The sequence below is a fragment of the Leuresthes tenuis genome, unplaced genomic scaffold, assembly GCF_036924035.1.
Source record: "Leuresthes tenuis unplaced genomic scaffold, fLeuTen1.0.hap1 SCAF_20, whole genome shotgun sequence".
Classification (NCBI taxonomy): domain Eukaryota; kingdom Metazoa; phylum Chordata; class Actinopteri; order Atheriniformes; family Atherinopsidae; genus Leuresthes; species Leuresthes tenuis.
Genome location: NW_027325374.1, coordinates 18010512 through 18023470, shown reverse-complemented (window position 1 = coordinate 18023470; position 12959 = coordinate 18010512). Strand labels below are relative to the sequence as shown.

The window sequence follows — 12959 nt, the reverse complement described above, 5'->3', positions numbered from 1 at the left end:
TTCCATTCCAGTCACTTACTGTAGATTCTTTATTGCTTTGAGCATTTGGGTCTGGTTCTTCAGAACTGAAGCCGGTGCTGTGGGCAGTTTGAACGGGGTTACTGCTGCGTTACAACTTAGCGGCATAACAAGTTGGCACCAGGCCCAATGCAAGATGGTCCAAGCAGGTACTGCCCAGTCCAATGTTTAGCTCACTTTTCACCCTGCCTTCCTCTTGTCCATCCGGTCTCCACTCAGATTTTTATTTTTTTATTTTTTTAAATACACACCAATTCCAGCATATCAGCCAGCTGTGGCCCTGTGACGAATGCCCCAATCTCACAGTAAAAAGAGCAACACGAGGTAGCGAGTGAAAGAATGCAACCAGCAACATGCTTCGTGTATCAAACCCCTGAAAACAGAAACAATGTCGAAAGCACATCAGTGTTTGCCGAGGTCAGCTACATTATAGGTGGAGTCCCTGCACAGAAAAGTCAGTTTAATACTTTAGATTCGCCTGACTGGCCATTAGCCTCCAATAGTGTCTTTTATAGTCCTCTGAAGCCAGCTTCTACTCGTCTGCCAACTGTCAGTTTCTGTCCGATGCTGCGCAATTTTACGCATTTCTGTAATCAACAATATCTGCGATTTCACTTATTAATCATCCATTAGTCTTCTTTAAAGCAGCTAACATAGGTATGAGTTGATGATTGTGTGTATACAGTGTTACATTACTACACTTTAACTGAAAAAAAAAAAACAAAAAAAAAACAACAAGTTAGACATTTCCTAAATTTAGCTCAAATATCAATAAGCCAACAACGCTGTCACCATTTCCTCATATGTTTCCATCTTACTGCTACAAAAAACACATTCTTATTAACCAGCCATGCTTCTTTGGTTGATCACACATACGAGACGGAGGAAACTGAGCACTGCTTCCACAACACGAGCTGCATCCACAGCGTTAACAAACTAACCTTCTGACAGAACAGTCAAAGAAGAAAAGTTTCTGCATCAGGTTTCAGTACAAAAGGAGTTTCTGGCAAAGAAAAGCAACACCCATGTTTTCTTATTTAGGCTATTTTTTTCTCCCCTTCTTCCTTCATTTAGTATCTTTGCTGCTGAAAGGAGTTTCTCTGTGGGAGGGGATGGTGGCGAAAGTAATGATTGCTTGCCCGGAGATTTTGCCATTGCTGAAATTTTCAACTCTATGCTGTTACCTGGCAGATTAGAGGTTTTGTCCCCGCTTCTTCTTCAGCTGGCTCCTAGCAGACCATGTGACTCCCATCTCAACTGGTGGCCTAAACGGGCAACACAGGTCTATCCCCAAAGGATTTTAATTGTTTTATCCTGACTGCATAGGTTTATGTATTTAACAGACGCTTTTATCCAAAGCGACTTACAAATGAAGATATAACAAGCTATATAAAAAGCTAACAAGAAACTTTTTCAAGAAGAAAGAAGGAACCCACTAGTCCGACTCTGTCAGAGGTGACAGAGTAGAGATAGGGTGCAGGCATAGAAGGAAGTGCAGAAAGAGAAAGTGCAAAGATAGAGGGGGTAGGTAAGTACAAGGTAAGTGCTAGGATAGGAGGTGCTCTCTGAAGAGCTGGGTTTGCAAGAGCTTCTTGAAGATAGACAGGGACGCCCCTGTTCTGGTAGCGCTCGGTAGGTCATTCCACCATCGTGGGATGACACATGAAAAGAGTTTGGATTGTCTTAGGCGTGATGTAGGCACTGCTAGACGACAATCCTGGGACCAACGGAGGGACCGAGTTGTGACATAAGCCTTTGCAAGAGCATTCAAGTAGATGGGAGCCGTTCCATTAAGCACTTTGTAGCTAACAGTGACTTGAATTTGATGCGGGCGGCTAAGGGCAGCCAGTGGAGCTCAATGAACAGAGGGGTGACGTGTGCTCTTTTAGGCTGATCGAAGACCAGACGCACCGCCGCGTTCTGGACCATCTGCAGAGGTTTCACAGCACAGGCTGGGAGACCAGTTAGGAGAGCATTGCAGTAGTCAAGGCGGGAGATGACCATGGCCTGCACCAGGAGCTGGGTGGCATGTTGGGTTAGGTATGGTCTGATCTTTCTTATGTTTAGTAATGCAAAGCGGCACGAACGAGCAACCAAGGTAACGTGATCTTTGAAGGTTAGTTGGTCATCAATCATGACACCCAAGTTTTTAGCAACCTTTGATGGAGCAAGAGATAGGGATTCAGTTTGGATGCAGATGCTGTGGTGTATGGACGGTTTGGCTGGGAAGACAAGCAGTTCAGTTTTTGGGAGGTTAAGTTGGAGGTTCATAGTGTGGTTGCTCTGTCTTTGCATTACAAGTTTCTGTAATTACCAACCCTACACAGGCCCATTAGAGTCAGGGATGAACTTGCTTTGAACTGGTGAGGTGGTTGCACCACACAAGTTAACCTGATGGGACAACTGAGCTCTACATATAATTTTCAGGTCTAACCTTAAGCCAGCAACGTCAGTAAATGCCACCAAAGGTAGGCCGACTGCCAATGTTGTTACGCACCCAGTAATGGAACCGTTACTTCCCAGTTGAGTAATGGGCCGACTTTCTCGGCGAGTGCTGGCAGGTCTCTTTAAGCCATTGATGCTCAACTGCCTCAAACGTGCAATATTTCATCCGACAGCTCTATCAAGCCATCTTGGCAGTTTAATGTTCAAACTGCTTCAGCGAGGAAAGGACTCAAGCGCCTTCCTTCCACCTTCTCTTCAGTTCCACTCATCTCCCGTTCAGAAGCATCTGAGCGCCGGCTGACATTTAAGAGGAAAAGCAGAGGTGTGTGTTCAGTGAGAGCAGAAGTGCGTGTGCTGTAAACATTCAGCCTCCTCGCAGTTTCAAATGTCAGCCGCTGACTGCCGTGTGGAGGGACTACGATCAGATTCATCACAAGAGCTTTGAGAAAAACTCAATTAAACGTGCGCCTCTGTAAACCCTGCTCTCGGCTTTATCTTAATAGGCTCCAAAAGGGATCCTTGTACGCCTTGTCAATCCAAGCTTGGATGTTCCCAGAGTTCTGAAGCCCACTGGGTATGTTAGGATTGATTTAAGTGGCTCAGTCTGTGCGTGTTTGTGTTGCATGATAGCATTAGATGTATTGGATGTGTCCAGGCTCCTTCATGTCCACATCTCAATATATTTTTCAAAACCAAGGAGGCCTTTTTCATGCCTCTTTTCCTAATGTCAAGTTCAAGCACGCATTTAAATACAATAGCGTAAATCAATTACTAGTGGTCATGAAAGGAGATAAAACATCTAATAATTGTAAATCCCCCTTTTTGCTATTGCCAGCAGAGCAGCGTTCGTCAGGACCGTGAGACTTTGAAAAGCTGGGTGACAATGGCCCTGAGCTTAATAGCACTGCTGTTGATATTTGGTTTCGCCTCTCACAGCTAAATGACTGGGACAACAATGACTGCAGCAACACCCCCCCATCTGACACAAACTGCCCAATTTAAGCAACCAGAGAAGCGGCATTCCCCAAATAACTTCAATATATGGCTAAAAGAAATCCTGTACGCACAGTAAGAGATGATGACGCATTTGCCATTTGTTACATTTTGTCATTTTTCTGCAAAACAAACGCGTTCATTGTTCCTACCTCAACTTCATGATCCACAATGTGCTTTTTTAATCGTAGTGTTCGATACATTTCACATGGTTACACACAACTGTTGTTGTCATGCACAGTTAAACCAACCAAAAAAAAAAAAAAAAAAAAAAAAAAGGGAGTACATGAGGCCATTTCTGCATCTGAACTCCTTACATGCTGATCAGGATGAGCCACAAACAAGAGCATCCTCTGCAGAACTTCAGCACCATCTTGTGTTTAGAAACCATTACTGCATGTTGATTTAAACAAAAAAAACCTGTTTAATAGAATTTATCTAACGTCAATTTAAAGAAATACACCAATTACAGTTTATGTAATCCAGGCGATAATTTGTTAATGCCTTTGAGCAGTTTCAACTGTCTACATCTAAAACACTGCACTCAGATGACATTAAGGTAAACTGCCATTACAGAACACTACACGGCATCTGCAGGCTTAAGGATGTTGATGTATGGATCACTAAAATATAAGACCTTTACATCTCCTGGTTGTAAAGGAAATTCAGTGGACAGACAAACTGTCTCATAATAACCCACAAATGTCATCAAAATCACCCTGAAAAGAAAAAATTATAATTTTTCCTGCCTAAATCAGTTATTAAGATATGACAACAACACAAATGAAAACATGAAACATTAACTGTATAACGTAAAAGATAAGTGGGGTGGATCTGCTGTACTCACATGCTCCTTATGTTTGGCCCCACAGGTGGAACTGGAGAGAAAGACCGGGCCCCCATCAGCCATGAATCCTTCCTGCTCATGGCAAACTCCCAGACAGACATGGATGATTGGGTCAAGGCCATACGGCGGGTCATCTGGGCGCCGTTTGGAGGAGGTAAACCTAGATCCTCTGAACTGAAACAAAAGGAATGTGGCGACTGCTACACTTGCAAACAGATTATCAGCCTTCAAAGATTTGTGCTATTAAAAATTCAAAGTTCAAATGGACTGAGATAGCTTCTGTTTCTGGGTAAAGGACAGGAAAAAAAGCTTTTCTAAAAATACTTCAATGCCAATTAAGTTTGAAGCATACCTTCATAAGCCAGGAGGTCTTCATTTCCTATCAGCCCTGCAGGCTCCAGTCTCCCAACTATATTTGAAATAAGATCTTGCCGTTCAAGCAGAAAAAGACAACAGCAGACCACATCTCCGGCCCGTCTCTGTTCTACTTTATGAAAGTCACAAACTCTTAGCACGAGCACCACTGTGTCTCAGTTCTTGGACTTAAACATCTGTATCCGACTGGAGAAACGGGATCAGCGTCTGCAGGCGGTCTATTCCAGTAAGCTGCGGCTGTAAATTCAGAAACAGGACATTTGGCCTACAAATCAGACTGCACAGTAGGGAGCTCGTTTGTCATTTGTAATTACAATCTTCAACTTAAATTCCCACCAAAAGTCAATTTCCAATCACACATCGTGTGCTGTATACAGGATGTGGGAGGTCGAAGCTAATCCCGTTTTCCTTTTTTTAAACAAAGTCTCTAGTGTTTCGACACAGCAGCTGACCTGTCGTTAATTGTCACCCGTCTGCATGTCAGACTAGTGAACTTGACAGAGGGGCCGAAATAAACCGAGGCATGTCTGGCTGGGAGCTCACAGAGAGCAGCTGAACAGCAAGGTGTGGGGTTACCAATAAGCACTATATTAATAGGAGCATAAATGCAAAGTAACGCACCGTTGACAGAGCGTGTGACGTCACAAGTCTGATCTGGATTTTTGTTGTTTTCTTTTGGACAACTTTTCCTGAGGTGGTTTTTTTTTTTCTTCCTAATAGTCTAGGGTGTCGCTCTGCTCTAATAAAAATCCTGATTTTATAACCACACCATGATTGATAAAAATCCACTTTTTATTCAAGTAACTTCCTGTTATTTGAATGTTTGAAACATTATACCAAAACTTCACACTTGTTTCTCACTGAACTTTGAGTAATTCTTTACCAATCCATAAAATCTCCACCTCTGTAATGGTTTAACAGTCCACAGTGGCAGAAATATAATCTATTTATCTAGTGTGCACTCTTTATATTGGCATAATAAAAACGGTCGTTCTATTATGCAAATACAGAAGTTACTTCAATATTCCTTGTAAAGAAATTCTCACATTTAGGATGTATGATAAATTGATATTTGCCAATTAAAGCCTGAAGTTCCTTTTAAATGTGATAAAGTTCCATTTGTTGTATCCAACCTCAACAGCTTTAACTGCCTCTCAACAATTAAGTTAATTCAAAGCAAGACTGTAAACTCAAACTACCACGTAACCTATTCGTTAGTGAAATGTTAATTTCACATATTCAATTTTTGCATTTTGTCCATTACCAGCTTTGCCTTTTGAAATTCGAAGCATGTTAATGACAATGAGATTTTAAACCGGCAATTAAGACTCGAAGCTCATTTGAAAATGGTTACAGATTTAAAAAAATGTTTTAATTAGTTTAATAATTTAATAACTCTTTTGGTAAAACAATGGAGTGGGCAGCTACTGGTCATTAGGCTCTAGATTGGAAGGTTTTAGCTTTCATTTACATAAAAACATATGCTAATACTTGATAAGTTAGCATGGCAGTGCATGTCAAAAAAACGTCTTTACACATATTACAGGTTTCATTTGAGGGTGGTTTAAATTGCCTACTTGATATCTTACAAAAAGTTGAACTTTGAAAACTTCGATAACTTTGAACTTGAAAATTTAGATGGAGATAAAAAGAAAATAACTAACTTTTCCCTATCCAAACAATTTGAATCCTCCAAAATCTAAAAACAATGGTGTCAAGCAAAAAAAAAAAAATCTGTTTAACATTAGTTCAGTTTTGCTTTAATAGACCAGTCCTCTTTATATGCGTTCTTAATCTAAAATGTGGTTTGTTTAGTTTAAAACCAAATAAATATTTTTTTAAAAAATGCAAGGGAGAGGAGGCAACTAAATTAATTTATTCCTAAATGTACTCTGTGATCTCAGACCGGGGTTGGTGACGCAGTTACTATTACTAAATTACATCAACGGTTACTCACTGTGGCGCGGACATATTTCCAGCCTCCCTCTCAGATTCACAGGCCTGTCCAGAATAGATCTTTCGCCAACTTGCAGACCTGTCATTAACAGCAGCTCCACAGTCAGCACACTGACCCCCCCGTCTGCTACCGGCCATATTTCTCTGCTCCCTCTTCGCCTCTGTCTTTTTCCTCAACTTCTTTATACGGTGCAGGGACTCGGAAATAAATTATTAATCTGCGATATCCAAAAACCAAATGCCATACACGGAATGGACTAACTTAGTGAAATGTGATTTGGGTATGTATGAGAGAAGCTCTCTGCTGCTGTGCAGCTCCTGTACGGTGAAATACTACGATTACTGCGAGCTGTCAGCCAGCTGCGACTGCTGCAGTCAATCAACAGGTAATTAGCGGCGGCCAATTAACTTGGTTTAAAGATGCTTTTAGGGTGCCCTGTTTAAGACAGAGTATTTATCTTTATCTTGAGAGTCTTGTAGTCAATTCTGTGTGAAAATGAGGAATAGTCCATGTGATTTCCACAAATACAGGATCTATCTGCAAACTTTTTTAAAGGTCCTTTATGTGACAAACTGAGCAGTATCATACAGCAGTCTTGCTCGTGCTCTAATCGCAGTAAAGTAGCATGTCTCAGTCCAAGCAAAAATGCATTTGTACTCAATGAATACGTTTAATTTCTGTATTTTCTTGAAATCTTTATATATGTGTACTCAGAAGAAAGAAAGAAAAACATCTAACCTAGTAAAGCTTCAACCCACCAAATGCACTGTCTCTCTCTATGTTTTCTTTGTTCATCCTCAGGGATATTTGGCCAGCGTCTAGAGGACACGGTGCAGTATGAGAGAAAGTTTGGCCCCCGCCTGGCCCCCCTGTTGGTGGAGCAGTGTGTGGACTTCATTCGAGAGAGGGGTCTGGATGAGGAGGGTCTCTTCCGGATGCCCGGACAGGCCAACCTGGTCAAAGAGCTTCAGGAGGCCTTCGACTGCGGGGACAAGCCTCTGTTTGACAGGTAGAGAGAGCATCTATCTAGAATCTCTGATTTTTATTTTTTACAGTCCTGATGCACCTTCCTTTCCTGTACTATTTCTTTCTATTTATTGTGTATTAACTTGCAGTAACACAGAAGTCCACACGGTGGCATCATTGTTAAAATTGTACCTGCGAGAGCTGCCTGAACCAGTGATCCCCTTCTCCAAATATGAAGACTTTCTAACCTGTGCACAGCTTTTGGCCAAAGATGAGGAAGAGGTTTGTGCAGATTCCTTCTTTGTCTGTGTATTATTTGGGTGCCATTGTGTATAGAATGAGTGCTACAGTGTGTTTTGTGTTTTATATCAGGGGGTCCAGGAGCTTGAAAATCAAGTTAGCACTCTACCTCTACCTAACTTCAATCTCCTCAAGTACATATGCAAGTAAGTCCCCCCCTACCCCTTTTGTTTAGACTTGATGATTTTTCAAAAATTATGTATTTTTCTGTCCCAGTCTTCACACGATTATCTGTCTATAGGTTTCTAGATGAGGTCCAGTCCCACTGTAACGAGAACAAGATGAGTGTCCAGAACCTCGCCACAGTATTTGGACCAAATATTCTTCGTCCCAAGATGGAGGACCCAGTTACTATCATGGAAGGTATGCACAACTTAATAATTATTCAAATTTGTCCCCAAAGTGTTTCATTCAACACATTACTCACCGTAGTAGTCCCATCTGATAACACTATTAAACATTTTGTAGGGGCAGATTGAACCAAGTAAAATTCACTGTAACTTTCACGATAATCTGCCTGAATGTGGTCTACATTGTCTAGGAACCTCTCTGGTCCAGCATCTAATGACAGTCCTCATTAGGGAACACAACCGATTGTACTCAGGGAGGGACCAGGAACGAGCCATTATACCTCAAACTGAGGTACCTGTCCAGGGGCATCAGCTCCAACACCGCAGCCTAGGAGCATGGATCTCGGAAGAGGACCTACAAAGCTGTCCCGTTTCCAACCCCGACCAAGAACTTCACAGCAGTGCCTCGTCCCTGGATGCCAAACTGTGCGCAGCTGTCGCTCCCACACAGGCTCCTAACCCGAACCCTGGAACAAAACTTGGATCTTCAACAGGGAAGGGTGAGCCAGTGGTCAGCCCTAGTAAACAAGCCAAGACCATGCCTTCCTGGAAATACTCATTTAAAAGCTCCTCGGCACCTCGTTCGCAGCCTCAAACTAAGCAAAGTGTCACTGGGGGCTCAGTGGCAGATACAACCAGTGGTGGTGGAGGAGGTAACTGGCTCATGAATGGTCTGTCCTCCTTGAGGGGACACCGGCGCACGTCATCAGGTGAGCGGTCCACCCGCGATCGGGACTCTACCGGCTCCTCCCAGAGACTGTCCACCTATGACAATGTCACCTGCTCTTCTAGCGTGGGGAGTGTTCCGAGTGTCTCCAGCACACCGTGGTCTACATCCTCCTGTGAAATCTCAGTCCCTGACTCTGGCGGGGATCCCTCAGCACATCAGAACTTTGGTGGTGGTGTAGATGGTGGTGAAAAGGGGGAGTGGTTGGAAAGCCAGAGGGAGGCTGAAATAGAAAGGGATGGAGGGATGATGACAGAGCCCAGCTCTGAGCAGGACAGTTATGAGGCCATGGAACTTTGCACTAGCAGTGCAGCCTGCAGTGAGAACGGAAACTTGGCCTTGGCAGCTGGAGTGCCGTCCATTATCATGACCGAAGATGGAGATGCGAATAACTTAAGTCTGAGCAGTCTGGTGGAGGGACTTAAGGATGAGTTGAGGAAGCAGAAGTCCACATATGAGGCCAGGATTCAAAAGTAAGTCTATGTTGCAAGATCTTTTTAGTCATGTTTAGGCAATTAATGTTTATTTTCTCCTGGTGCTTACTGTGTCGTTGATACAAGTGTCATGTCTGTTTTAGACTTCTGCACCAGGCACACTTCCTTGCAGACTGTATGGAGTGAACTATGGCATCACTCTGTCTGTCATGTTTTCATTTTACATTACAGTGGTGCTGCTGTATATATTATATTCTATATGTGGTGGAGAGATATTCTCTATTCTCAGAGAACCAGGGTTACACTGTAACCCCACATTCTCTATCGTAAGACCATAAAGAAACTACCTTTATGTGTGTTGTGCTGCATCCCCTCAGACTGGAAGAGTCCAGTGCTGCTCTGTGTGCCCAGATGGAGCGTTTGGAACAAGAAATGGAACAAGAGAGGAAGAAACAACGCATGCTGGAGATCAAACTTCGAAACTCTGAGCGAGCACGGGAGGATGCAGAAAACCGCAACCGACTTCTGGAGAAAGAGATGGAGGATTTTTTTTCCACACTGGGGGATCTGGCCCTGGGTGCAAGAACAAGTGACATTTGATACAACATGGTCTTTTATTTGTGTGAGACTGTCAGTGTTTCAGGGGCTACCATCATCTTCAGTGCATCAGAACGTTCCTTAGGAAGAAGATTAAAACAAGAGAAATGAAAAAAGGCATGTTGTTGCACATTCCCTACAAGCTTGAAATTGAAATGTGGAGATGGTAGTAAATGCTAAAGGTAGTAAATGTAGTCCCTGTCAGGATCGTCTCCGCTTGACGATTTTGACTCTTGCATGCTTGAAACTGAACATTAAAAGGGCGCTTTTGTGATGAGCCAACACTCCTTGCAAATTTTCCAGGGTTTATCTTATGAAGGCAGTGTTTTAAACATTTCAGGTGCCTGTACAAGACTGATATAAAATAATGTAACATCCCTGACATTCTCTGTACTGGTTAGCACTGACTTTTTGAACCACTACTTTACATGGACGCTAAGTTAATGGATTTTGTGCTTAAACTGTAGAGTTATTAGAAATGTCACTGTTAATGCAGATAGCTGATTGATATTAATCTTCATTGGATATTTATGTTAAAGCAATAGTCTGACATTTTGGGGAATATTTAATGTCCTACAGAGGGTTATATGTTAAGTTTGATACCACTCTGAACCTGAGGAAGTGCTGGCTAGTAGTTGCTATTAGCCTAGCTTAAGACAAAGAGAGGGGGAAAAGGAAAAACAAACAAGCAAAAATTCACTAGTAATACCTAAAGGTAAGTAATCATGCTACATCATATTTGCATATCAATCGCCTAATTTTAAAAGTCAGTAGACAAAAGTAGACATTTTTAATTTAGTTAGTTTCTTTAACAGGAAATGAGTCTTTAAGCTAATCTAAGCTAACTGTCTTAAGCGCTTGAACATTTTGTGGTTTCTGACTTCTCAGTAAGCATTCAACAAAACGGCAAATAGTTACATTGTACAGAGTCAATTTATCTAGTGGAGGAAGCTATGAAATGTCTTTCTTTTTTGTCCAGGCTTTGGAAATGAAACGGTTGCTAAAATGTAAATTTACCAAAGTGCTATTTTGTGGTAATGTTGTGAGGCCCAAAACTGAATTCTGACCAGGATGGTGACTGCAAAAAGTCCCATTGATGTACAGTATATCTCCAATCCTAGGCATATTGAAGTGTTTTAATAGTGAGTAACCACTAGTTACTTTTATGTAATTTGGGTGAACTGGTTCTTTAAGTACAGTGAAGGTTTTAGTAGCAGTTCCTCAACTGGTATCATCCTCCATATTTTTACTGCAAGCGCTTCTATGGTTTTCTGTAGAATTCAGTTTGTATATCGTAAAAGGAAAAGCAGGTTTCAGAAAACAAGATTTCCCAAATGGTTTCTTCCGTAGTAACTGAAGCATCAACAGATGGGACTCCCGCCACAGCTGCCTCAAACTCTTCTTTGTCCTCAGGCCCTTCCAGTGCCTCTCTCGTCACCATCGACATGGTTTCCAAGTACATTTGATGGCAAAGCCTGGGTCTTCAATTCATTCTGATTCTTGCTGATGTAAATATACCTTTGATGTACATATAATATAACAGGGATGATGAAAACCATTCTGAAAGCATTTTTCAGCCTAGTACACTTGCAAGTGGCTCATTTACAATACACAGTAAATACCAAAGCTGGACTGCCTCAGCTGTTCACTCACAAGCGATCAGAATGGCCTGCTTGGAAGCCATGTTGATTTTGGCACATGAAGCTGAACACTGCCCTCAGAGAAACAATGGAGTTTCCTGGTTGTGCCTTCAGGGAAGTGTGTTTAAATAGGAAATAAAATGTAATGTTGCTTGCTTGTCTGGAAACGTGCATATATTTACCCATAGTATACTCAGTGGCTGCATTGTTTTTTTTTGTTTTTTTTTAATACAATGAACAAACTGCTGATGCTGATAAATCACTTGAAGGTGCCAATTCTTGTGAAAGTCAATTGTGAATTGAGTGGAGGTTTTGCATTACGAATGTATCCTTGTAGTGAATGTGTTATTGATTAAAAACCAGCCCTAAAAAAAAAAACTGAGTAACAAAAAGGAAGCCTCTCCTTACATTCAACCTGCATTTCTGGCTCCAGCTGTATGGCTACAGTGTGGCGTAAGACACAGGGTACTGCTGGTCATGTTATAAAATGTGTCGCAATAAGTCTTTTTCGTTACAAAGTGTAACTGTGAAGGTTTTTGTTTTGTCAAATGAACATATCGATTTGATCAGAATTCCATGTGGATATCAGCATCATATTACCAACCAAAAGAACGTTCAGAGTGTCACTGGTGATGGTTTTTTCCTCAAAAAAAGGGCCCAATGATCATTTATAATTCTCTTTGAAAGTGTGCTTTTGGTTGGACAACTTGATTGTTTTCTAAAGAACTAAATCACAATGAATTATTTTACTGGTTTAAAAAACGGTCCTTCATAGACTCATCTCAAAACCAAAAGCAGGTACTTTCATTCCAACAGGACTTTTCTTTCGTCTTATGTATGTCTCATGGCTATGGATAACTGTTTTGTATTGCTCTGCTGATCATCTATGGTGCTTATTTATTATGGATTTCCACTGTTGTAATAAATCCCATGCCATATGTGGGAATAAAGGTGACTAACATGTGAAACTGTGTGGTGCACTTGAATTTCTAGAGAATGCGAAATAATAAAAAGGTCCTTTTCATGTGAGTCATATTTGACAGGAGTCTTAAAAATGCTGTGAAATTTTCAGGTGACCATTAAACAGACACGGTAGATGTTGTCAGCTTTGGTTACAAGCACTTTCCTCTAAACTAGACCAACAAAATATCAATACAGCATGTAAAGAACTGAATTCAGATTTTTTTTTAATTTTTTTTTTTTTAAAAAGCTGTTTTAAGCAGCTGGCTATGTTGTACATAACCAGACATCTAAGAAAAACAAAATGTATATTTCCATTTTATTTTGAAGTGCCACATCATGCTACTCAA

At 41.4% G+C, this 12959-nt stretch overlaps 1 protein-coding gene across 1 annotated transcript in view; it reads left to right on the top strand.

The window, feature by feature from the left end:
- Nucleotides 1-12617, top strand: part of arhgap22b (Rho GTPase activating protein 22b) — a 32172-nt gene extending 19555 nt beyond the window's left edge. Inside the window, exons 4-10 of the mRNA XM_072373841.1 lie at nt 4329-4457; nt 7437-7644; nt 7751-7883; nt 7974-8047; nt 8143-8264; nt 8443-9451; nt 9790-12617. Of these exons, the coding sequence (XP_072229942.1) occupies nt 4329-4457; nt 7437-7644; nt 7751-7883; nt 7974-8047; nt 8143-8264; nt 8443-9451; nt 9790-10012 (1898 nt within the window). The 3' untranslated portion in view covers nt 10013-12617. The remainder of the gene's footprint in view (nt 1-4328; nt 4458-7436; nt 7645-7750; nt 7884-7973; nt 8048-8142; nt 8265-8442; nt 9452-9789) is intronic.
- Nucleotides 12618-12959: the final 342 nt, after the last annotated feature.